The 26,230-nt window shown below is 38.8% G+C and overlaps 1 protein-coding gene across 1 annotated transcript in view; it reads right to left on the bottom strand.

The window, feature by feature from the left end:
* Positions 1–26,230, bottom strand: part of TPD52 (tumor protein D52) — a 122,095-nt gene that overhangs the window by 40,762 nt on the left and 55,103 nt on the right. The window contains exon 6 of the mRNA XM_057370103.1: positions 22,603–22,784. Coding sequence (XP_057226086.1) covers positions 22,603–22,784 — 182 coding nt within the window. The remainder of the gene's footprint in view (positions 1–22,602; positions 22,785–26,230) is intronic.

Here is a 26,230-nt window from a genome sequence, read left to right as displayed (position 1 = left end):
GGACTGTAAATAGGCTATAACCTTGGGAAAGAAGTATCTCTTAATAATTCTTAAATGTAAAYCATCCTCATTCTTCAAACACATACAGTAATTCCCAGTGTGAAAAGCATCACCAGAGGTCATCAATTTTTTAAAATCTTCTCAGCCTCAAACTCAACCACTCCCATTTTCCTATTTTAAAGCAAATATTGCACTCTTTCCCTTCAGTGTGCAAAACCAGATTTGCTCTGCAGCTTTCACTCACCTTTCCTTCRGCTGGAGGCCACTATGTGCAGTGAGTTGCTGCAAAAGCTATTTTTACTGACAGGTATCTCCCCCTTTCCACATCCCCACATCTTTTCTTTTAAAGTCTACAATGGTGAAACTGGATGGGAAAATGCTGGGCWGCTTTGTTTCAGGTCTGAGCAATATCTTGCTTTCCCACAACAGGTAGGCAGAGGCAGAGCGTGCTGCTGAATGCRGGAGACATTGCCAGAGGCTCAAACCACCAGTTATTGATGCTGTCTCAGGCACTGCATACTTCTACTGACCATGGCTCTTTGCCAAGCTCTAATTAAGACACTTCAGCRTGTCAGGGAGTTAACCCTCCACTGCACATACCTTCTCCAGAAGCACCAAGGTATAAACATCTTCTTCCTAAAAATCCCACAGCAGCTTTCATGTTATCAGTGCTGTGTGGTCTCCAAGCCCTTAACATTTTTACTTCAYCAATTTCATAAATGAAGATGAACTAATGAGGTAGCTGGCACTGTAACTTTKAGCAGCATTTTTAAAAGTGAATATGCATTCCTCCTGCACTAATTTGGTGTGTATTGCCATGTATATTTTCCTTCAACGAAAAATACCTCAATTTGTCAAAGAGCAGAAATTCCATTAAAAAAAAAATAAAGCAAGAATAGGCTGTTAAAAATTCTTTGCTCTCCAAACAGTCTTTCATTTTATTCTCGAAGCCTGCAGAGCAGCAATGTTCTTAAAGGAAAATGTGGAAATCTGAAGAATCCAGAGCTGCATTTTTATTTTACAAGAGATGAAACATAAACACAACATTTGCTGACCTATCAATACTATCTATTGGTCTCACGCAAAGAAAACTGCCACAAGACTGAATGAGGGGAAGCTGTGACAATAGTCAGAGAGCATAAAAGGAAACCCATGCTGAGGCTGTTTGCATCTATATGTTATTGTTCAAAAACCCTGTTAAACCACTGCATCCTGTCTGTACACGGAAATCTTCCCTAATGAAAAGCAGTATAATTTACCATGTGTAGAGATAAACTAAGTTAAATTCATTCTAGTAACTAGGRGGAAAAATCATCAGAACTTGAATATGAGAAAAGTCCATATGCAATAAAACCAACACGAAAAAGCAAACTGTGTCAACTTCTAGAAAGCTACAAAAACAGAAAATGTAGTTGACTAGCCAGCTGCCCTCATATTGCAGAGTATAACAAGTCATTTGTAATGGAACCTTTGATTACTTTGCAGGAATAAATCTTGAATTTTACGGAGTCTAAATGAGGTAATTTGTAAACTAATGCCACTTCTTTGCTCTTACTGTGCATTAGCCCCAGTGGCAGGAAAACCAGAGCTGTCTTCCAAAGACATTACTGATCCAATCTTGGTTGTGGACAACTCTTCCCTTTTTGAAGTTAAATTCTTTGCTTTAGAWAGCAAGTTAACATATAAAATATCCCTATAGCTGTGTTTCTCTGAAGCAACACCAAGTTTTTCATTTACACATCCAAMACCCTACATGTTACATGAACCTGCTCATAATGTTGCCTCATTATTAGACAATGCTGCACATCACCCAGTGGCCTTAAGAGTTGAGGTTGGTTTTTTTTTTAATTTAGTAAGAATTATTTCAAATATTTCAGCTATTTCAGTTTTCTGCTGAGAAAAATGCACTTTTAAATAACCTGACAAAAATTTTTGTAAGGAAAATGGTTAACATTCAGCAGGATAGAGAGTTTACAGAACTATAAAGCCTTTCCCAGAGGCTGTATGCAGACAAATCCTGGAAGGAGCAGTGGTGACAGGTAAGCATTCATCTACAGGTATGGTACATTCTATGCTTTTCTGCCATATTTTCTGTATAACTGTAATCCACAAATGTCACGTAGTGGAAAAGGGCTGTCCCACATGGCGCTATCGGAACATTATTTCCTSTACTCAAAGGGTATGCCTTTACATATATTTTTAGAAAGGTCATTTCAGTTTCCATAGAGTTCTTTTAAAGTCACAGGGGCAATGTGTGCCAAGCATGCTGGATTTTTTTACACACTAGTTATGATATCCTGGGGCCTTTTGTTGAACAAGAAGCTAATTTCTCTAGAAACTTTYTTTCTTTTTGACTCACACTTCATTCTCCTTCTAAGAAAGGCACATGAACTAAGCCCATTTAGATTATGCTTACATATGCACACATATGTAAATTGCATAAAAATCCACCATAWTCAGGGTTGACTTTACCAGAAAGTATAACAGCTTCAGAAAAAACCTCAGAGCCCATACTTAACTTATTCTCCACCAAGTACGGGCCAGGATGTTGACTACACACATTGCATGTGCAGGTAATCAGTCCTCAGTGCATATCCAAGAAGTCTATATTTCTGCTCTCTTACTTTGTCTAGAACTATAAGAATTTTATCTGAAGCATGAGGCTAGACTATGCAAGGTTTTCCCTGATTACATTTATGTTACTATCCTATTGCTCCGAACTACTGAGCATGCAATTCCTACCTCTAAGTTTTCAACTTTTCTTTCATTATACAGCACCACCTACCAAACATAAAAGAATGCTGCAGTGGTTAATGCCTATTTCAGTAAGCTGGGTGACATATCTAAAGTCAACTCTGCCTCTTTGAAAAGTGTATTCTTATAACTCCTTCTGAATTACATAAAGAGACAATTCAGAATTACAGCTGAGATCACAGGATGCACACRACATCAAAATTAAAGGTTTGATCAAGTTTTACTTACTGGGTAAGAGAGGGGAAAAAAAACAATTTAACCAGGAAGCTTCTTCATTTCTGCCAAGAACTCTCMTTTTAAATTCATCTTGACTTTTCATATTTGATGTGGAACAGGTCTTCTCAGTAATAGAATTGAAGTATTTTTAAGGAGTGTGAAGCATTTACAGACCTTTACAGGACAAACCTTCTGTCCCATCTCTTCTACAGATAATACAGCTGAGGAGAACACTGATTTAGACAGTTGAGTCCTTCAGATCTACATCATTCCTTGGTATTCCCTTTACACTAAAAACCATCAGGGGGTACCTAAAAGGAAATACTCTATTTTGAATATTTAGTTTTTTAAGCAGAGAAATAAGCAAGTGGTTTAGAATACTGAGCTACATAAGCGAGAAACAACAAATTCCTATCACTATTTAGTATTTTTATGAACTTAATACATCTACTGGGGAATCCACAAATAGAATTTTCTACATGTTTGGAAAACATTGTGTTGATGCAGAGGCAGCAAAGAGACTATATATAGTGCTGGTATAGCCTAGAAATGTTGCTAGGAAAAATTTATTCTTTCCTACAGCAGTAAGTATTGAAGAGCCACAGAATCAAATAATTGTGAAGATGCAATTTAACTGCCTTTTCCTGGCAGATGGACTCTGTCCTTCCCTACTGTCCCCTGCCTGAACAACATGGTAATGCCAACATATTTCTAGATAACACTTGAAATACTTTTGGTTTGCACATTTTAACCTTGTTATTTGGGTAAGAAAGCCAGTCCRATCCCCAGAGACCTGTAAGGAGTAGAAAAAGGTAGAAATCAAGTAAAAGTCAACCCATAAAAAAGGGGGAAAATCTAATTACATAATAGATGCCTTAGAACACAATTTTAGAGAACTACAATACAAACAGGTTGCTTTGAATCTGAGCAGATCATCTTTTCTCCCTCCCTGCTCCATGAGCAAAGAACAAGCCTCTCTGCTCTGTAACACTGGACACACCTTTAAGGAGAAAATTTCACTCTTGGCAATCACAGTCCTCCCATAATGTTAGAAGATTAYATATAGGAAGATTAGATCCCTATACCTGTATCTATATGTTTATATCATAACATGTAGCACCTCCTCTCCCTGTTACATGGCAGTCCACATTGCAACAATGCTTCAGAATAATTGACTMCTAAGGAGCAGCACCGGGATGCAAATGCAAAGAAAAGCAGATAACCATTCATTCCTGCAAGTGATCACTTAAAGGAGGGATTTATCAGCTGACTGCACTCTTCTCCTGCCCTGTATCCAGGGCTGTCCAGSACTGAATATGCTCCCAGTTTTGATGTGCCATGAAAGTCACCCAGGATCCTGTAACCCTCTCTCCTAATTTCTGTAGTGGTTGTTGTCTATCTCACTGCTGAAAATTGCACAGACAGAAAAGCAGGCTGTTTTAATAATTGTATACGTAACGTAGTGATCTCTTCCCTCTCAGCAGAAAGGGAGAGAGCAGAGGGGGATGAGAAAGAGGATGTGTCAGACTAATTTACATGCAAATACTATGCCTCAGCTCCAAAGTACATTAAAAGAAAAAAACAGTTTCCTAAAATAATTTATGGCCAGGAATGTTATATCACCCTTGTACACTTACCACTAAATTTTGAAATACTGGCTTATTGATAATGAAGGTTTGTTATCTGGAAATCCTGGCAACTTCTCCTATGGGCACCATAACCACTGTAAGGTGCTTGGTTTACAAAAAATGTGGCTGTTTGCAGAACTGTTCTGCACAAGAGGATGACAGAAGTATTTTGCAGCTTCTCCTGGTGTAAAACCACTAAATAATAACTGTTCTACAGTCCAGCCAAGCCTGCAGCTATGGGAAAAGTCTGATGCAGCAGAAATACYCAAGCAACCACTCAGACTTTTTTCTGCCTACTTGGACAAAGTATCCACCTTGTTGACCTGTCAGTCTTGCTAATCCACCCTCTATTTTCAGTTAATATCATTAAAGTTCAGCGCTTGAGAGCCTGGAGGGAGAGGCGAGCACCCCATCCCCTTTTTCCACGGGGCGGTAACCAGATGTCAATGGCTGCAGCTGTGACTACATAATTACCTGTTTGCATGAACGCGGACCGCAGTTTAGATTTAATAGGTCAGACGACAATGCAGCAAAACGCATTTAGCCCACGATTACCCCTTTTCAAACATTCTCTCGCTCGCAACTTCGACCCTGGGAACATTGCGGGCACAGACTCGGGTCAATAAGAAACATTGGCCGGCACAATGGGGCTGGCCTCAAACAGCGCTGTTGACAGACACCGGCACAAAGGCGGTGAATAGAGTCCCCCTCAGTTCTCACACAGAGCGAAGAATGAGTCAGTGTACTGCCGCTTTAGTGCTCTGTTTGTACAGTGTATACAGCTTTTGTCCCCCGCCACTGTTCCACGCTCAATGGGGGCTAAAGAGCCGAGGAAGTGAAGGCGGAAGAATGGCTGGGCGCTCACCCCGGCAGCCAGCGGTGGATCGCCGTGCGCTGGATGGCTCCAGCGGGAAGCCTGCATTTGCCGGTCACGSGGCTCCCAGCACCGCACCGCTCGGCAGCGCTCATCGCTCCTGACCCGCATGAGATGGCGCTGCTCTGGAGACAGCCTGGCACTTGGAAATAATGTACTTTATCTCCCTCCAAAATACAGTAACATGCCATCCTGCCCTTCCCTCCCACCATGACCCAATTCAAGGCTGCCACTTCAACCAACAAGAAAAACTGAACATGGGATTTGGAATTATGGTAGCCCTATGTCCCTTCGAAAGGTACCTCAAAGATGGTAACAATGTAGTTGAAATTTTAAATCCCCACCACAAAGSCTTAACAAACTAAGAATAACAAGACAGCCACAGTTGTATGTCTGCACTGCACAAATACTTAGATTGTGCAAATACTGGGTCAGGGAAAATTTAACACATCCATCATATTGCACATGCACCTCTATTATTAGTTATCTGTTAGCAGAAAAAAGAAATCACTTCATGTAGATTATTGCTACTCTTCAAATAATGATTTTTGTCAACTTTCCCTTTACAGAAATGGCACTTGTATTATTTACATTACCATCCTTGTATGCATGTTTAAGAAACCGAAGAATCCGTCTAGCACAACATCAGAAATATTACCTTCACCTGCTTCCTATCATAGAATCACTGAATGGCCTGGGTTGGAAGAGACCTTAAAGATAATSTAATTCCAACCCCTCTGCAGTGAGCAGGGACACCACTGTACAATATGCAAAATACGCAGGTTTTCCTAGAGTGCAATTTTTGCTTGCAAAGAGTATTACGATTTTTGAATGATTAGCGTGAAGCTAATAAAAGTTAGCAATTGCTCTTTAATGCATGCAGACCTTACTACAGATAAAGTTATAAATTATGAAGTCAAAGAGAAAGAACGGTTTGTTTTAAGACTTTAAATTGTTTTTTTTAAAAAAAAAGAAAAAAAAAAAGAAAAAAGGAGAAAAAGAAAACTGTATTCTAAAATAAACAAATCCTTGAATTTCTATGAATGGAATACAAACAATATTGTTCATTTTATCACTAATAGCAAAGATAGTAAGAGTATACTATCTACTGCTCTTTCAATTTTAGTTTTTAAGCTCAAAATACTAGAATGTTATTACATTAAGCACCTACAGAGAAAGCTACAGAATGCTAAAAAAATTATGTGTTTAATGACAGAAAAAAGAATTGAAGTTTCCTTATGTGTGAGCAAGTCAGAAAGATTTCAGGAGTCTTGAAGTTATGACTTTTATTCTTGGCAAACAACTTGAGAGTGAGTAACCTTAAAAATACGTGAAGACCATCATCTTATCCTCAGATACTTTATTTTAAAACAGCACAATAATTTTAATTGCTTATATGCACATAGAGACTTATCTAAATAAGGCAAGCCTGTCTGCTCTGTGCATTAGATGTAAGACATACGACTGTACTTGAGTATACTGGCACTGACTATGWAGAAGTAGGCAAACATTTGTACAGATGCCAAAGTATGCCTACAAGCTTATTAAGGATCTGATCAATTATGCTCTTGAACAGTTTTTAATTCACTTTAAAGGAGGAAAATCCACACCTTTCAACTACTATTAGGGTTCTTAYATATCTTGCCACAGGAATATACATCAATCCAAAGCCTGATTAATAAAGCTAGAAGCAGAACTAACATCTAGCATGATTATTTTTTCTTATAATGAGTGGAAAATTCTCAGAGAAAGACCTTTCAAATTTGACCTATGATGAGAAGGAAATGGAGACAAACTCGGCGCTACCAGTTCTAAATGGGAAGGGATGAGGAGTAGACCAAGAGCTTATGGGTCAAGATTAAACTGACAAGCAGGACATGACAGTGGTGGTTTACTACGGTCACTTGACCAGGAAGACCCAGCAGATGAAACCCCCTGTAGACAGGCAGGAGCAGCCTCACATTCACAATCCCTGACCCTCAAGGGGGACTTCAGTCACCCCAATACCTGTTGGAGGGATGGGACAGCACAACAAGGCATGAACAATCCAGGATACTGCTGCAACGTGTTGGTGGTAATGTCCTTCTTCAGTGAYTGAGGAGCCAAGGAGGAGAGGTCATAGCATCAAAGAATGGCTTGGGRTGGAAGGGACCTTAAAGATCATCTAGTTCCAACTCCCTGCCATAGGCAGGAACACCTTCAACTATACCAGGTTGCTCAGAGCCCCATCCAACCTGSCCTTGAACACTYCCAGGAATGGAACATCCACAACTTTCCTGGGTAACTTCAGTTGTGCCTCACCACCTCACTGCCTTACCATCTTCACAATACAGAATTTTTTCCAAATATCTTATCTAAATCTACTCTCTTTCAATTTGAATACATTCCCYGTTGTCCTCTCACTACATGCTCTTGTAAACAGTCTTCCCCATCTTTCCTGCAAGTTTCCTTCAGGTACTGGAAGGCCATAATTAGGTCACCCTGAGGCAGTTTTTTTTCCAGGCTGAACAATCCAAGTTGTTCCCAAGGTGCTGYGCTGGTCCTTGCTCTCACCAACAAGGAGGGGCTTGTGGGAATGTGAAGCTCAAGGGCAGCCTGAGTGCAGTGACCATGAAATAGCAGAGTTCAAGATTGTTAAGACTGCAGGAAGGGCACACASCAAACTCACTACCCTGGACTTCAGGAGAACAGACTTTGGCCTGTTCAGGGATCCGCTTGGAAAGGACCATGGGACAAAGCCCCGGGGGCGAGCAAAGCCCAAGAAAGCTGGTTAGTAYTCAAGGATCACTAAGAGAAATTTCAGTAAAAACACCAGAAGGCCTAAGTGGAAGACTGAAGAGCTCCTGAACAAACTCAAACACAAAAAGGAAGCTTACAGARSRTGGAAGCAGTGGGACCAAGTACASCCTCAGCAAGTTTTCCAATGACACCAAGCTGYGCAGTGCAGTCAACACAATGGAGGGAAGGGTTGTCATCCAGAGGGACCCTGACAGGTTTGAGAGATAAACCCATGTGAATCTCACTAAGGCCAAAAAGGCCAAGTGCAAGATCCTGCACATGAGTCAGGGCAATTCCAAGCACAAGTACAGGATGGGCAGAAAATGAATTGAGAGAAGTCCTGAGGAGAGATGGATAAGATATTCAACATATTTTGATGGATAAGATATTCAACATAATCCAGCAATGTGCACTTGCAACCCAAAAAGCCAACTGTGCTCTGGGCTGTATCAAAAGCAGTGTGACCAGCAGGTCAAAGGAGCTGATTCTGCCCCTCCGCTCTGCCCTCCTGAGAGGGTCATGTGGGGACATGGAGTGCACGCAGCTCTTAGGCCCAAAACACAAGAAGGATGTTGACCCATTGGACTAAGACCAGAGGAAGGTCATGGAAATAAACACAGGATGGTGAGATAGTGGACCAGGTTACCCAGAGGAGCTGTGAATGCCCACCCCTGGAGGTATACCCCATCCCTTCAAGGCCCAGCTGGATGGGGCTCTGAGCAACCTGGTCTAGGGAAAGCTGTCCCTGCCCATGGTGGGTTGAAACTAGATGATCTTTAATGATGATCTTTAATGACCCTTCCAACTCAAATCATTCTATGATTCTATGACCTCARTATTCCTTTCTTCTTTTTTATTTTTTTAACCTTAAATCACTGCCTAGCAAGTTAGCCTAATCGACTCTTGCCATCTATTACTCCTTTCCACTTGCTACTATAATTTAGTTTTTAGCTAAGGACACCACTGCTGTATACTCCAGGCCCAAGCTTAGCACACTCTTAATACATCTTGCAGAAGCAGGCAAGTACTTCACAAACCTCCACATTACAGCAATGTGTGATTCAAGTCAAAGGCCCAGAAAAGGATATTGTATTTGCTGCCATGCATCACTGCCGCGCTGTCCTCCTCCCAGGCTGGCAGCAGCAGCAGCTCTGCCTCCTGCCAAGCAGAGGATCACAGCTTGTTTACTGAGCTGTGTCTGGAGGAAGCAGAGCGCTTTTCAGTCTCGTCTCCAGCAGCCCTGTCAAGCCAGCTGCCAAGAACAGTCTTGAAAGGCTTCGGGGGGGACAAAATCTAGTACTTAGGTGGTAATAGACTGGTCTGGCAGCAGGGACCCAAAGATGAACGAGGTAGCACAGGCATTACTCCATATGAAAGATTAAAACACTTTTAGATAATTTCAAACACATAAAGTCACAGGAAAAGAAGTAACTGAACTCCCCAAGTGGAACAACAGACTAGCAATCAACTTATAATTACCACTGCGATTAGGATCTCTACATTAATATTTGAAGTTAATGAGTACAAATTGCAGATAAATTAAACTCGTATGCTRCCTACATTTCTTACAATGTATGGAAAAGACTTGAAAACTCTGATTGGGATTTCACGTTGTAGATTATAATTTTAATTTTTTTTTTAATATTTAAAATAACACCCCATTACTTCCAGAAGATTTCAGACAGGTTAAATAAACATGCATGTTGAGCATTTACACAAATAAATGCTTTACACCATTTTATAGGAATCATGAAACTCATTCAGTAAGATCTCTCTGCCTTTGCAAGGCCTGCTAACTACTCTGAAAATAAAGAACAAGAGGTTTCAGAAGACATGTACGCAATCCTTCATTTCTTCTAATAAGATCATTTATCAAAGAACAATTGCTTAASCCTTTTTCCTCCTACCCGACTAATGAGAAGTCACCAAATGCTAATAAATGATTGGCATTTTTTGTTGTATCCAACGGTTATTTCTCTGCCTTTAGAGTCATATCTCAGTTTCTCAGTTAAGTTGGTACATGCTCACACAGTGTGATCACATTATGTGAACTTCTCCATGAGATCAGAGCCTGCCAATTCTCAAAGCAGATTATTCAAAATACAGCTTTAGTATTTTTCAGAACAATCCCTTCACTATTTAAAGAACTGGGGGGCTGTTGCTATTTCTCACCCAAGTTGGGTGGCTGGATTTTAAGTTCTCTAGTCAAAAAAAAAAAAAGTAAAATGCTAAGACAGGAAAGTAGAAAATTTGCTTTTCTTGACAACTATTACAGAAGGAAAAAGAGCTTTGGTTTTGTATTTAAAAAATGCTCCATGATTGGTTCTCATCATACTTCACATTTTAGTATCCATAAATCATGACTATGTTCAGCAAGTTCACAAAGCAAAAGACATCTGCATCCCTGCTTGGCTGCTATCATGCCTAAAATGCTGACAAGAGCCATGGCAGCAGTGACCACACACAGACTAAAAATCTATTAAGGCAAGTTTTAACAGCTACTGAATACTCTTAGAACACTTTTCCACCCCCCTCCCCCCCCCTTTTTTTCTTTTTAAATATATGGGTCTTTACTTACACTGCAGTTCTTCTAGCACAACAGCAATACCTGCCTAGAATTTTAAATTGTATCCTGAACATTCTATCTTTAAGAAAAATCAGGCAAGCAAATACAACAGCAGAGACAGTGTTATGAGATGCTCCTTACTCAGTATGGGCAATTACATAYAATCTAAGTGTTGCTTTAGTACTATTGCCTCTGCTTCTTTCTCCAAAACATTGGATATGAAAATTATACTCATTTGCTATTCCTGCCCTAGCTCCACACAAGTGCATGTGAAAAGAGAGGCAGCAAGGACTGTCGGTTTTGTTAGCATATTAGTGAGCAGAAAGGGAGAATAAATTACTCTTAAATAACAGACATAATAAAATGCTATTTATTCTTGCCTCTAAACACCACGCATTTTTTAATTCAGAATTGTTGTGCTGCCTAGTAGCAACAAAGCAGCTGAATCCCCTACATAGTTTGGCAACAATCAGCCTTAAAAGCCTTCCCTTGTTTTGGACAAATTTACCTGGTTTTGTGCCCTGGTTGGATAACAGTATCTAAGTAGGCTGACAAGGAGTTACAGAAAGCATCAGGGGAKGAAAAGCATCTGTCAGGGGTTTGGTGTGTAGGAGTAACAGAATTAATTTTATCAGTCTTTTGGGCCTATTCCAAGCTGCAGTCAACGCCCACTCCTCCCTCTGATGAACCATCCCTCTGTACCGACTAGTGACTTCAAATAAAAATGCGTGACTAAATAAATCATCAAGGGCCAGAGACAGCTTTTAAGCTTCTCCAGGAACAGAGACTCCACAACCTCCCTGGGTGACCCATGTCAGTGCTCAGTCACCCTCACAGTAAAAAAGCTGTTTCCWGATGTTCAGAAGGAACCTCCTGTGTGTCAGTGTGTGCCCACTGTCCCTGGTCCTGTCACTGGGCACTACTGATGAGCCTGGCTCTGTACCCTTTGCCCTCTCCCAGCAGGTATTTCTACACATTGATGAAATTCCTCTGAGCCTTCTCTTCTCCAGCCTGAACAGTCCCAGCTCTCTCTGCCTTCCCTCATGAGAGAGATGCTCCAGTCCCTTCAGCATCTTAGGGCCCCTTCACTTGCCTGTCTCTTGAACTCAGGAACCCCAAACTGGACATAGCATTCCAGGTCTGGCCTTACCAGGGCTGAGTGGAGTCGAAGGATTGCATCCTGCCACTTGCTTGTCTAATGYAGGACACCATTCAGCTTCTTTGCCACAAAGGCTCACTGCTGCCTCRTATTCAACTTGGTGCCCACCAGGACCCCATGGGCCTTTCCTGGCAAGCTGCTTTGCATCCTGGTGGCCCCAGTATGTCCTTTGTACCTTCTCAGGGAAAGGACTTTGCACTTTTTTTGTTGAACTTGACAAGGCTCCTGTCATGCCATTTCTCCAGCCTATTGAGTTCACTCTGCATGGCAGCACAACTCCTCCTCCAACAACAACTCCATGCAAGCTTGCTGAAGGTACGTTCTTGGCCCATCACTGAGGTCATGAATGAAGATGYTAAACAGAATTGGACCCATTCTTGACTGCTAGGGTATATGGCTATTTACTGGCCTCCAGCCCCAGCATATTATATAGCAGACTAAGAGCAATTATCAGTGCAACAATCCTGTACATCTCCAGCTTCACTAATATTAACAAAATAATCATCTTTTTGATACTTAATGTCTTGGGTCTTGTAGTTACACAGTTACACTAGAAGATCAATTGCCTTTTTTAAAAAAAAAAGTTTTAATTAAACATTCCTAATCTGCCAAATTAAAAAAAAATATGTGAACACAAAAACTAAATAACCCAGAAAGACCTAAAACAAAAAATAAAAACAACATTAAAATCATTATTTGTGGGAGACCTAATTCATGACTTCTAAGAGCTCGAGGTTGATATATATTACCTGCAGTGTTTCCCTAGTTGTTTTAATTCCCTTCTCAGACTCACTTACTGAAACTATTCCAGAGGGGTGAATAATTACCACTCCATGGTTATATGATAGCATTAATTTTCCTAAGTAAGATCTATGTTATATGAAGACTTCTAATTCACATTTGGTCCCAAACATCATTRATTCAGTTTCTCAACCTAGAAACTAAATAGCTTCTGTCTTTGGGCAAGTCTACACCTCTCAGAGGATTGCCACGCAGAGCCCACAAGTCAGTTTAGGCCAAACCTGGCTCCCAAATTGAAATCAAAGGCCACCTCAGCACAGCACTGCTGCTCAACTCATTATGCTGACAAGAGGGTTTAGTGCACAGCTACACCCAACCTAATAAAAGCAGTAATACTGCTTCAATAACTTGGACTGTTTTTTCATCTAACCCTTACCTCTGTTACAAGTATAAGTCAAACTGACCATACATTTAGCCAGAAACATCTGCAACTTGCTCTGTGGTTTAGTAAAGTACAGCTCCCTGTATTCCTGAAAAGCACCACATGCCTGTGTAACTGRTATGACCCTACCTCATCCACTTCACCCAGAGTCACTGAGGAGTGAAACATGTTGGAGAACGTTTAAGAGTTTTTGATAAAATCCATAACCTTCTGYATCTGGACTGGCTGAGGTTCTTTGAGCCTTGTCTAGTTATCCAAGAAATTAATTACACTTTACTAGAAACATTTACATGAAACTGTGTGCTAACAGCAAAGCTTTTGCAAAGCTGAGGGGGGAAATATCCTAATATGCTGCACACAGAGATTCAAGTCATTTATTCTCAATCTCAGAACAAAATACTAGAAACAATTTTATTTCTTCTGCCAAGTAATAAGTTTATAATTCTTGTTTCTGCAGTTTTTGACAGCTAGCACCTGATTAGAGGAAAAGAAAGAGTTAACCTACTCATCTCCTACAGACAACACTCAAGCCTTCCAATGCAGTAATAAGTTTCCCAAGCCTTTTTTTTTCTCCTATCGTGTATGTGTGCACGTCCACATATGAGAAAAAGTGTGGCTTAAAGAGTATTTACAGACTTTGACATTGCCAAAAAAGCTCCAGGCCACCTATGGTCTTCTTTGTTCTTCCAAGAAGTTTTACACAGCATATTCCATCTCTCATTTATCATGATGCCCTGGGAAAACAGACTGGCAAAACTTTTTTTATCAGTAAATGCTACTAGTTTTGTGAGTTTTTTTCCTTCCAAAGGTCATTAGATCTCATAACTCACTGCTACTTTAAACTACTGACAGAAGGAAAAACTAAAGAGAAAATTTGATTAGCAGGCTCATGTGCACTGCTCTGGCCATAATCCTAAGTCTATGTTGTATTTTCTGTACCAGGGTGCCCAGGGTGTCTCATTAATATGGATTAGTTGTACTTTTGAAAACCAACACCTGTCCCATGGTATCAATACATTAACTAAACTCTAAAGTACCTATCTGGGATGAAAAACTAACAGTGTAATCCAAAAAAATGTTTACAGACTTTGGGCTCCAGAACTCTGGAAGCACTGTCTTGTGTATTACAGAACCACACAAAGCCAACACATCCATTTGTGGTTGAAAATAACCACTGAGGAATGATATACAGTGGGTGGCAAAAACAGTCACAATTGTAAAGTAACCAAGCAAATAATAAGCTGTGTCCATAGGGGATAAAAATGCTATAATTTCCAAAATGCATGCTGCTATAAATAAGTTAGAGGTTATTTGCTGCAGTACACAGACCAAGTTTGCAATCACACAGCTATTCTTCGTGCCTGTTTTAAAAAAAAAGCAAGCTGAAATTGTTCGACAGCAGACAGAGTGGCACCACGTGCATTGTTTGGGCTCGGAGCGATGGTGAATTGCGCTATATGGAAGCTTTGTAGAAAAGGCAGCTCCTGCCACCTCCTTGAATTTAGTCCTCTTCAATATGAATAAGGCGGCTTCCTTTTTAACTTGCARTGTTGGTATGTGGGAACAGAACAACATCATCCATCCTGATTACCATTTCACCCTGGTATTTGGGCATAGTTGGAGACCAAAGATTGACCACAGCACCAAAACCCAAGTTTGCTGATGACTAGTGAAAACCACCTTGGTCCTCAGAGAATTTCAACATTACATTCTCATAATTTTAATCATAGAAAGAGACTGGTTTTCACAGCGTGGAGACCGGCTGTCTGGTTATGTTTTCCATAAACGATACGAGCTGGAAGAGATTCAGGAAAGTGTGTGCGTACACTTCATTTTATACTTTAGCAAATTTGAGCAGGTCATAATTATTTAACAATTCAAAAACTACAATACAATTAAAAATGCAGAGTAATTCAAATGCAGAGTAATTTTGCCCTCCACTAAGAAGATGCTTACCTGATAGGCAGGACAACTTGGAACCTAAGGAAGGTGAAGAGAGCAGAAGAGTACAAAGACTGCTTTGATTTCAGACAGCTATTTAATATTACAAATATTGGCAACATGGCACTGATAGACATATACCATTTGACRTTATAGGTACTAAGGAAATCTCTGTCATACAGACTTAGAAATTCTCCCAAATTGCTTACTTATATCACTACTTTTTTTTTTCATATGCAAGAAATACTTTCCAAACATATCAAAAAACTGAACAACCAAAAAATAATCAGAGCTGATGACAAAAGAATAATTTTGTGTGAAAGACCAAGTAAGTAGTCATGGTGGTTAAATAAGATTATATTACCAGTTTTAGTAAGGTATTTTAGTAAGTTTTGTAATTTCTGCTTTAGTTATGCATAAATGAGCAAAAGTTATTTTGAAAACTTTTCAAAAATGTTAGTAGAAGGAACATACTGCTGCAATACAGCCACTGCTATAACATGGTGACTGCTTAAAAGCACATAACAGAACTGAAAATTTAACAGTTCAGTGGTAAAATATTGGTAGAAAGCTGAGCAATAATATGCAAGCTGAAAAAGACGTACTGACTTGCATAATACTGAATGGATATAACAATATAACATTGTAGTTAATTAGAAATGTAACTACATTATACCTATACTGGAAATATTAACAATCAATATTGAAGAAAATAATACAGAGAATGAGCTTGGATAAGAGTTACCAATGGAGAAAATGAATGGGGCAATGGCAGAAAAAGATGATGAACGGAAGGAGGATAATACATTTCCTGCAAGAAACTGTGTCCAGGTTTCAGCCAGGACAAAATTTTCAGAGTAGCTGTGAGGCAGCGGAGCCTGGAGCTGTGTGGGCATGTCTAGGTTGTKATTCTACACCACCTCACATCACTGATGGGGGCAGAAGGGCTTCATCCCGGGGAAGTAAGGGATTCTCACTTCCAGGAAGAAAAGCCTGGCTTCGGGTCTAGAAAAATTCTAGCAGGAGGGGGAAACCTTGTAATCCAGGGTCCTCAGTGAGCATTTTTGCATGTAAATCACCTTCTTTTATAAACTTTTGTTATTAATATTGTTGCTGTTACTGTTTGTTTCCTTGTGTCATTGCTGTTTCCAGTAAATTGTTTTTATCTCAGGCCTTAGTTATCACCTTTTCCTCAACTCTATTCCTGGAAGAGGAAGTGACAGTGGGTGGAGGGGGGKCAGAAAGCAAGCAAGTGGCATCTGGTTCAGAAGAGTCTTGGGGCAAAAGGGCATTAAATTGGACAGTGCCATTCCATCACAGAGTGGTTACACATTTTCTCAATCTTCTTACAAGGGTTTTTTTACAGTGTGAATACTACGAGAGACATGTAAGAAAAAGTCTGATCTATTAAGAATGAAAACTACAATGGAAGGGAAGCACGGAAAGGAAGAAACCACTGATTTAATGCCAATGAGCTAACAGCAACAATTTGAACATATAATTAGAATGAGAAAATTCTGTCAGTATAGTTTATTGTGTTCATTCCCCCTCTTCATACCAAAACTGGGAGTTAAAAAAATGTTTTTTAGTAGACTTTGGGTCTTTCCTAAGCAAGACAATACCACAGAAATCAAAACCAGTTTTCCACACCAGTCCAGCACTGTGTGCATTTTATCAGTAACTTCAACATGCATAGAAAACTTTTAAAAATCACTAAGTTTCTATAGGTTGCCAGTCTCTTTCGGATGAACCTGTTTTTTCTGCATCTGCATAAGTTTGAAAATGGTACTTGCAAAAGCATCATTTATTGTATCACACTTGTACTGCTGGTTAGTAACTTCTTTCTTTCCTGTTAAGAATTACATAGTACAGATAAGGGCTATTTTGCTGGTAATGGACAGCAAAAAGGAAGTAGGCCATTCTAAAAACAAACATGGTGCAACTACTGATAATGCTGGTACAACTAAAACCAGCATTACTGCAGCAAGACATTTTCTTTACATATCACATTAATGGCCTTTTTTTTTTTGGCAGTAATAGTTCCATCAACATTCAAAGCTTGTAAGCAAAAGGATGTGCCAGCCTGGCAAACCAGCACCACTCCAGTCAGCACCAGTACAGGACAGGAAAAGGAAAACTTCATTATGTCTCATCACTGCCACCAGACCTGCACCCTGTTGTGGCCCACACTGCTACTCAGAGACTTTGCTCCCAGTTAGTCAAAGGCACCAGGTTAAACATGAATTTGATGCCTGTGATTAACCCAGCAAAGAAATAGAAAAAGGCTTTGGGGATGGGAGCCAGATGCTGTCTCTCAATCAGTTCAGCCTTCTACCAGTTTTTGGTCATTATGTAATTTTAAAGGAAAGAGTTAAAAAGTTATGCTTTCAGCATCTAATCCTTTTCATAATAATATTTCATTATTTATACAACAGTTGGGGAAAGGAGGGTTCGGCAAGCAAAGAGTAAACCAGACACTGACGTCCCTTTGTGCAAGGGTCTCTGCCACACACCCAGAGCAGGGTGCTTTGTGTGAGGCAGCTCATTCTGGTTGAGATGCACTCACCATTCAAAAAGCATATTCATATGGCATCAAAACAGAGTAGGTAACTCCAAACTTACCCTTCAGCTTAACACATGGTGACTGTTTAATACACAAACTGGAACTAAACCAAACAGTGTCTCATTGAAATCCTTTCCCAGGAAGAGCATCTCTCTTCATCACCACTTTTCCTTTCTTTAGAAAATTGATTTTTTAAAATCTTAAAATATCTTCTAAAGCRTTTTCCCTATTACTATCAATTGAAATTTAAGACTGTCTTAATAAAATGAATGTGCTAGAAAATAACCAGCCTTATTCACATTACCTAATCTAAAAAATCAGATTATTTTAAATTGGATTCCATTCTGACCTTATCTATAAAGTATTTTAAAAATAGAACAAAAACAGAAGAATTTAAAATGTTTCCCAAATAAAGTTCACTCTGGCAGTCATTCAAACAGAGTAAATATTTTTATATAATTTACAGAAACAGCATTAGGTAATATTTTATGTTGCTCATTAAATTGTCATGTTCTAAATCATAACCAGCATCAATGATTTCTTCCCTTCTCTACTTTTTAGTTTGGCAAATGTGCTCTGTATAAAAGGTGTCAAGTAAAATTGCCAAAGGATATACTGGAAATCCCTGCACCAGCTGCATACTCAAGCATAAAGGAAATGTCTTTCTGATCCTACAGCCTGATAATACTGGAGTTGCTGTAGGGTTACAGCAGTCTTTGAAAATAAAGCTTCATTACACTGGCATGGAGAGGTGCAGTTTAATCCTCTTTGGAAGATGGTCCTGCAATCCTACATTYTAGAAAATTGCTGAAAGCCATTGTGCTTTTGATGGGAATTGGTCATTAACAGTACAGGTGCAGACCATGCAATAGGCAGTGTCAGCACAACCCCTTCCCATATTTTCTGCTTCTCAGGAATTCCATCTGATAATGACACAAGCCGGTTTTAACAGCATCTTTTTTCCATGGATTAAGTTGTTGCTCATTTGGAGATACAAGACAGACACTTTCTTCTTTAGGACTTCAATTCCTCTKCATGTTAAAAGAAAGATAAAAAATATACCACTTTCTTCCTGCTACTGAAACGGAATCTTACTTTACTACAGACCCTTTCTCATTTGTACAAACTTTAGATATWTAACAGAATTGCTGTGCTGTTGTCATAAAATCCAAATATAATAAACCATGTAAGTCAATGTGTATCAAGAAATATGTATACTAATTGTAGTATACATTTAATAAATATATTAAGTATATATTACATGAGATCTTGAAACTGTAAGGGTAAAAAATACTCCTGACACAGTAAATAAACCCAAATAACAAAATTATTTTTGCATTTTTAATCAAATACATCCTTGCCTGACCCCATTGAGATTTTATCGATGTGTGATCTCTAACAAAGCCAATGCATTCTTCCAATCTCAATACCACCAATGCTGATAACGACACGTATTTTCTGCAATTCTGTGAAACAGATTTCTAAAAAATGGAAAACAATCAATGAAAAGCAAACAAAAATAACCAGTAGGTTCTTCATTGTTCTAAGGTTTCCTTAAAAAACTCAAAGTTTGTGGTGTTTTGTTTGGGGTTTTGGTTTGGGTGCTTTGGTTTGTTTTTTTTTAAGTCGAAATTTCTTTTAGTAGAACTGAGGGGGAAAATGTATTTATTTAGTTAGTTCAAATTTTTCAAGTGAGTGGTACCTTTTTTTTACAGTTGCTTTTTTATCCTAGRCAGTCTTTAGAGTGAAATCCTTTCTTATGGCCACATGGTGGTAGCACCACAGGTCTTTCACTTGGGCATTCCAAGAAATCACAACTGTTAGGAAAAGGACTAAGTAGTTTAAGAGAAGAAGTTTTACAGAATGAACCTCTTGTTTCTTGTCTTTTACAGACAGGAACCTTTTGTTTCTTTTCAGCTAAACTGGAGCATTTTCAAAGAGCACAGGACATCATTTAAGAAAAAAAACTGTATTATAATATCATGAAAATAGTTGAGTTCTGGTGAGAAAAAAGCCAAATGACCGAGGAAATATCAAAAGTGCATGTCCTCAGGAGATACACATTACATAAGTGGCAAAAGATTGCTTGCAACTGCAATTTTTTGAAAATYCAAGTAAATTTTAGAAATTCCAATTCCAGAAACACAATTGGAAAAAGTTGGCAAGAATTATTTAAATTATTTTCTTTTTTATTTAATTATTTTTATTTAGAGGTTTAGGTCCATATGGCATTTAAACATTAAGTACTAGTGTTTAGTAATTAAACATTAAGTAGTCTGAGACAAATTCAGGTTTCTGGTCTGAACTGAGGAGAAAAGGGTTTTGAATCAGTCACCCACATCTCAAATGAATGCTTTAAGTCAATTAAATATAGAGTAGCAACACTACTATTTCTACTACCACTATATCCTCAATATTGCAAATGCTGTCTCTATCACTTTGGGAACTTTAACTCCAAATTTAATTTCATTAAAAATGCCCAGGCTAATAAATTCCATCTCTCCACTCCCACTCAAATGCAGTGAGATGGAATTATAAACAAGTTTTATAGCAATCTGCTTCTTTTTATAATTATAACAGGCAGCCAAAAATATAACTGGCTGAGATCTTCTCAGCCCCAGGCTTATGCTTCCTGTGTTCTGTGGACAAATGACTCTAAAGCACCTACTCCAACAAGAGTTTCCCTGGGCCTCATCTTTCCCTGTAACTCTACAATGTGCACCATGAGGAAAGACACATAGCATTAGGAGTAAGATGAGAGCAGGGAAGGAGTGGACAGATGCTTGTTTGCCCATGAGCTTTTTAAGGAGGACATCTTTCATTCCTTTCCCTCAGTTTGTCTTGCAACCTAAGTATTCCAGAGCACCATGAAAAAATTAGATAATAACACCACAAAAGGAAAGAGTGAGCAGTGGGTTCAGCATTTGCAAGGTGAATGAATCACAGTTAGGGATGTGAAGATAATGCACAGGTTGCCCACTCCCCAAACCTGGGAAGAACCATGCAACAAACATGGGACAAGGTAAAGAGGCTGCAATGGAAGCAAGGAAAGACCATGAGTGTATCAGCCTTGCTATGAAGCATGCAAGGAGKCAGTTCAGAGATGTGGGTCAAAACAGGAGACGAGACCAACAGAGACAGTGTCACAGTGGATGCCTGCTATGGGCAGTGTGATCAGGAARAGGGAGTGGATGAGGCTTCATTCAAACTACCAGAAGCCACCTCACGATTGAAGGCTTTGATTGTCATAGGGAACTTCAAATACCCTGATGTCTGCTCAAGCAGAGACAAACACAGACAGGAGCGAGCAATCAGAGCRTGTGCCCTGGTGACATTTTCTTACCAGAGGTGCCAGACAGCCCCAGGACAGGTTTTCTGCTGGATATGTTACAAACAGGCAGGCAAGAACTGCTTGGGAACGTGGTAGCTGATTGAGAGCTTACACAATAAAGGAAAGTGGGAAAGTGGCAGAAGAGAGATCTGGGCTTCAGGACAGTAAACTTTGGGTTTTTCAGGATAGAGAAGCTGTCCTGACATGAAAAAGTGCCCAGAAGATATCAAGGATCTCTAAGAACAAACTCCTCAATGCTTCACAAGGGTATTTCCCAATGTGTAGAATGAACAGGCCTGGCACAAGCKGGTGCAGCTGAACAGGGAGTTTCAATCTGAACTCTACCCCAAAACCAACTGAATGGTCACAGAGTGACACTAATATAGAAACACTACTCAGGCATGCAAGAATGGGACTGGGAAAGGCAAAGCTTATCTCAGTTTAGAATTAACACGAGGTGCAAACAGCAACAAGGGCTCTATCACTGCAGCAGCAAAAGACTAAGAAAATCTTTGCCTGCTGCCAAATGGGACAGGCATAAAGGACACCATTCATCCTGAGACATCAAATACACTTGCTCTGAAAGTCACAGACCTGTCAAAACAGTTGAGTATAAAAATGCTCTGATAAAATGCTGTAACAGACTTGCACACAAATGGGTGATTATTTCTGTTAAATCTCTTTTTGTTAAATCACCTATTTCAGAACTGATCATCACAGGAAACATATTTCATGTTTCAGAAACAGTGATGTTGCAGATTAACAAATATGCTCCTCCTCTCTTAAGGAAAATAGAGAGAAAGAAATGGACTAAAATATTCTGGTGCTATGAATTCGAAGAGATGGTGTTCTGCCTATGTATTAAAAAGTAAGTATTAAAGCAACCTGGAGACAAATTAAAAAGATGAGATCTTTGAACCACACATAATTCGAACATGCTAAAGACACATTATAAAGCTTATGAATGGTATTTCCACTAGAATTCGTTGCTTTCTTACCTTTTAGCTCTCTAAATACTCTATTCCCCAGGGCAACTGTTCTAGTTTCACCACTGTGATTCTATTTCAGGAAATAGTGAAACTTGGCGCCAAAATTTATATAAAATCACCTGCTACAATACAGAATATCTGACCATATTAGCACTGATCATCTGCTCTGAAAAGCATTATCACAAATAATGTGAAAACACCCCAGTACATCACCTCATGTACTGATACTTTGCAGAGATAGCTGCTGCCTAAGATGACTACTTACATGTAGTTCCACATCCTCAAAACTCCCAAGTMTTTTAATAAACAGTGCTTGACAATTATTTCCCTTTCTTCAGTAACTAAACACCCAGTAACTTCCCTTGCTCATCATAAGTTGGAATAATACAGATAGCAATAATGCATATGTGCAAAGGAATCTGAATTCCAGTCAATGATGACCTATGCAGATCTGTTTGTGATCCTACTTTCATTCTGCACAGTATTTTAACTTCCACAGTTTAAACCCCGGATTTTATACTAACTAGTCAAGGTCAGTCCAGATGTTCAAGTCCCTTCAGCTAAGCATTCCAGCATGTCATTAGAGATGTTAATCACCTACCGTTAAGTTTATTACTTACTTTCCATCAACTTCTGGTCTTTTGCACACACAGTGAAACTTGCCACCAAAATCTATGTAAAGATCATCTTCTACAACATGGAATATTTGACCAATGGCAATTTTATCTTTGGCAGGCCCCATCTGAATTAAAGGAGAGCGTCTCAACATGGATGCAAAGGACTCTGATTTCTCTGAAGGAACCTACAGATGAATAATAAAAAAGAAAAAAACATCTCACAAAACATGTTATCTGAAGAAGGAATTAAATTAAACTTTAAACAYAGAAAAGGGCTTCATTCACTGAAAAACAAGTACAGATTTCACGTGTTCAGCACATTTTTGGCAAGACTTCTAAAGAGGCATCTGGTACATTTCTCCAGCTCCAAACATTTTATACATTAAAGGTAAAGCTTTCATTAATTCAGTCAAAGAAAAGYGTAACATTGTGCATTTCCTGAAAATATCTGCCAGTTCCACTACTGGTTAGGTAAGTTAATCTAAAAATGTATTCCAAGTGTAGGAATCCCAAGTTTACACCCAAAAAAAACATCGCTCCTCTCATGTTACCTCCTCAGTGAAAACCAAATCTGAATTAGTACCTTGCAGCTATTCATGTAAGTATTTCTTAATGAATAATAMTTAAATCTTTATTTTAAAGAGCAAAACCATTTTGCAAAGGCAACAAAAGTAGAAAGCATACACAGGATGGATCTAACATTAAAAAAAAAATTGAACCATCACTTCTCTCATTTTTCACTCTACAAAGCCAAAGTAACAAAGTAAACAAAACATTCATTTCTTCTCAGAGATCTTTAGGAAAATGAGAGTACACAAACCTTCCTGCTATGCTTCATGGAGTGAAACAACTCTGTTSTGTAACCTGAGAAAATCACAGGTTTTCCATCATATGCTAAATAAAAGTACCCAGCTATACCCAAGTCAGACTCAATCTCCCATATGCCATCCCTGATATCCTAAGTATGAYCACTTTTAAAGACTGTCACCTTTGAAATGCAATTGGTAAGAAAACCCTACTTGCTAGGAACAAATGAAAAAGGAGAAGCATTTTGGAAGCAATACATTACCCAAAAGTGAATATAAGAAAATAATTTTATAGATGGCTAAACAGATTTTAAAAATTAGAACCTATTACTTTTCCTTACACTTAGTAGTAATTAACTGATAATAATTACTTTGTGCAAGACGTCAAACTGTTTTGGAATCAGCAGAAGAACTGAACTGAATAATCAGCCAATAAAACATTTAAAGATCTGCCGGCTTCAAAAACACACTTCTCCACTGACTGCTTCAAGTGGATGCTGAAAATCCATGTACATTTTATATGAATAGAGAATAATGCCATCATTTTCCACTTGTACATTTGAAAACTTTTATCCTTGGAGAAGTCAAAACAAGAGACAGTTTTGAATTCCAGCTCTGCTGGAAGGCACAAACAGCCCAGGTTGTTCTGACGGGACACAGCCTCAGGAATTATAWGCTAGAGATCTGACACCTGGTACATTTGCTGCTTCAGAAACAGGAACTGTTAAATGCAGCATCCCAAGGACAAGGGCTGAAAAATGTGCAACATGTGCATACATGCACAAACTCCACAAAAAGAARGCATCTGGCCATGGTAAATCACAAACAGAGCAGTAGGATCTTACATAGTAATGCTACTATCATATAGGGTTCAAAACATAGCATTGTTTGAATTTTACAATGCATTCTGAACTCAAATACATGAAAATTAATTGTACAGGATTCATTTGTAAGTGTGCTGAGAAAAAAACACAAGATACTGGAACAGTAAGAGAACATATTTAAATGTGATTTATTACATTAATTAAGGGACAACAGAGAATTTTAAGTCAATATATAAATTGYAAGCTAGAAGTAAACATTTCAAAATTAAATCCCCCAAAATTACTCTCTCTGGGCAGATTACAAATCAATGTTCATACTAAAATACCAAAACTCGTTTCAAATGAAACTAAGGTACAAAAAAGCACAAAATTCAGGGGTTTTCCACTGAAGCACAAAGATAAGAACAAGGTACCAACACAAACTCAGGATGACAAGGACTACTATCATATCGTCCCAGATTATTTTTAATTATTCTTCATGGTACAGGAAACTAATAAGAAAATTGGCCCAACAAAAACCCCCAACAAATATAAAACACCCCATAACCCACAAACAACAAAACAAAATAAAACACCCACAGTGGCAGGATGTCATCATTTGCAGGGTAAYAAACATATACTCCACCGCTAAATTTAGAACATGGGAAAGTGCAGATTTGTTTTGACACTTCAACAGAAGCTGAGGAGGTCTGCCTATGGTTTGAACTAATTTAATCAAYGCTAGTGGAATCAGACACCACACTAGGTGATCCATACCAACAAATGTTCTGCCTTTTCTTATATGTAGAATGAAATCATTTGGAAAAAGCCTGAGCTAGTAGAGAGGATCAAGAGAACTGCATTTGGTCTGAAGATTTTCCTACATTATTTATACACGGATGTCATTAACAATGGCCACTGAGCACACTAACACTGAGARTTTTTTGCTAAGCAATTAATACAATTCACAGTAAACTGGCAATTACACTCATTAAATGACATTCACCTCAATAATATTGCCTTTACACAATGGCACACATGGTAGGGTTCTCTACACTAAAAAGATCTCACAAGCAGCARGTTTTCCTTTTCACTTCATGGCAATAAGTACACTAATATCCTACAGACTTCCTGTTCTCATCACCTAAAAATGGTCCATTCTAGTTAATAACATACCTCTTCTTTATTTCCCTGGCATGAAAAAAATACAGATGAAAAATTCCCCTATGTGCAAACTTGCCTGTGAAATAATCTCTGTACACAACAGACAAATGCTACCTTTACACACTGACAGATGTGCTCATTGTTTACTAGAAAAAGATTAAACTAAAATACAGATGATAATGTACGAAGAAATCTTTTGCCATTCTCTATTGTGGATAGTTTTCCAAGAAGCCACCAGGAATCCATTAGAATTCTATCATGGGCCTACAAGTCGGCAGCGTTCTCTATTCTGAATCCTGGAGAGGAACTTCTCAAGAACACAAATAGCTGATTTACGTATACAATAATCCTCAAGAGATGCCATTAGTTACTGCCATCAAGGACTCTTTTGTGGGCAGTATAGAAACAGAGTGAGACAAAATGCAGTATTTTCTCCAGCTTTTTCTGCATAACCTACAGCGGATCTCATTAAAGAGTAATTTATCTCAAGCATTTAAAGAGCTTTAATGACATTTTGAGTGCTTTTTTCTACAAATTCTAAATCTCCTTAACTGGATTCTCCACAGTAGCATTATGGAAAAACAGTAAGGCTGTACAATAACAGGGCAACACGCTTTATTAAGCACTCTACTTTTCTGATTCTCAAGGACTGTTGGCCATGCAGCTCTGATRGATGATGCATTGATATCACGTCAAGTTGCAAAAACTGGAGATTATTACAAAATTCAGAAGCACAAATGGCATATTCTTTTCAAGTACCTGAAGTATACAGGCTTTTTTTAAGCCCCTGTCCCTTCTTAAATGCCAAATCAATTTAATTTCTGAATTTTAAAGATTTATATAGATATATGGATACCA

Source organism: Malurus melanocephalus, unplaced genomic scaffold (genome assembly GCF_030028575.1).
Source record: "Malurus melanocephalus ecotype Western Australia unplaced genomic scaffold, MMel_1.1 scaffold_119, whole genome shotgun sequence".
NCBI lineage: Eukaryota > Metazoa > Chordata > Aves > Passeriformes > Maluridae > Malurus > Malurus melanocephalus.
This window is presented reverse-complemented; position numbering and strand designations above follow the sequence as displayed.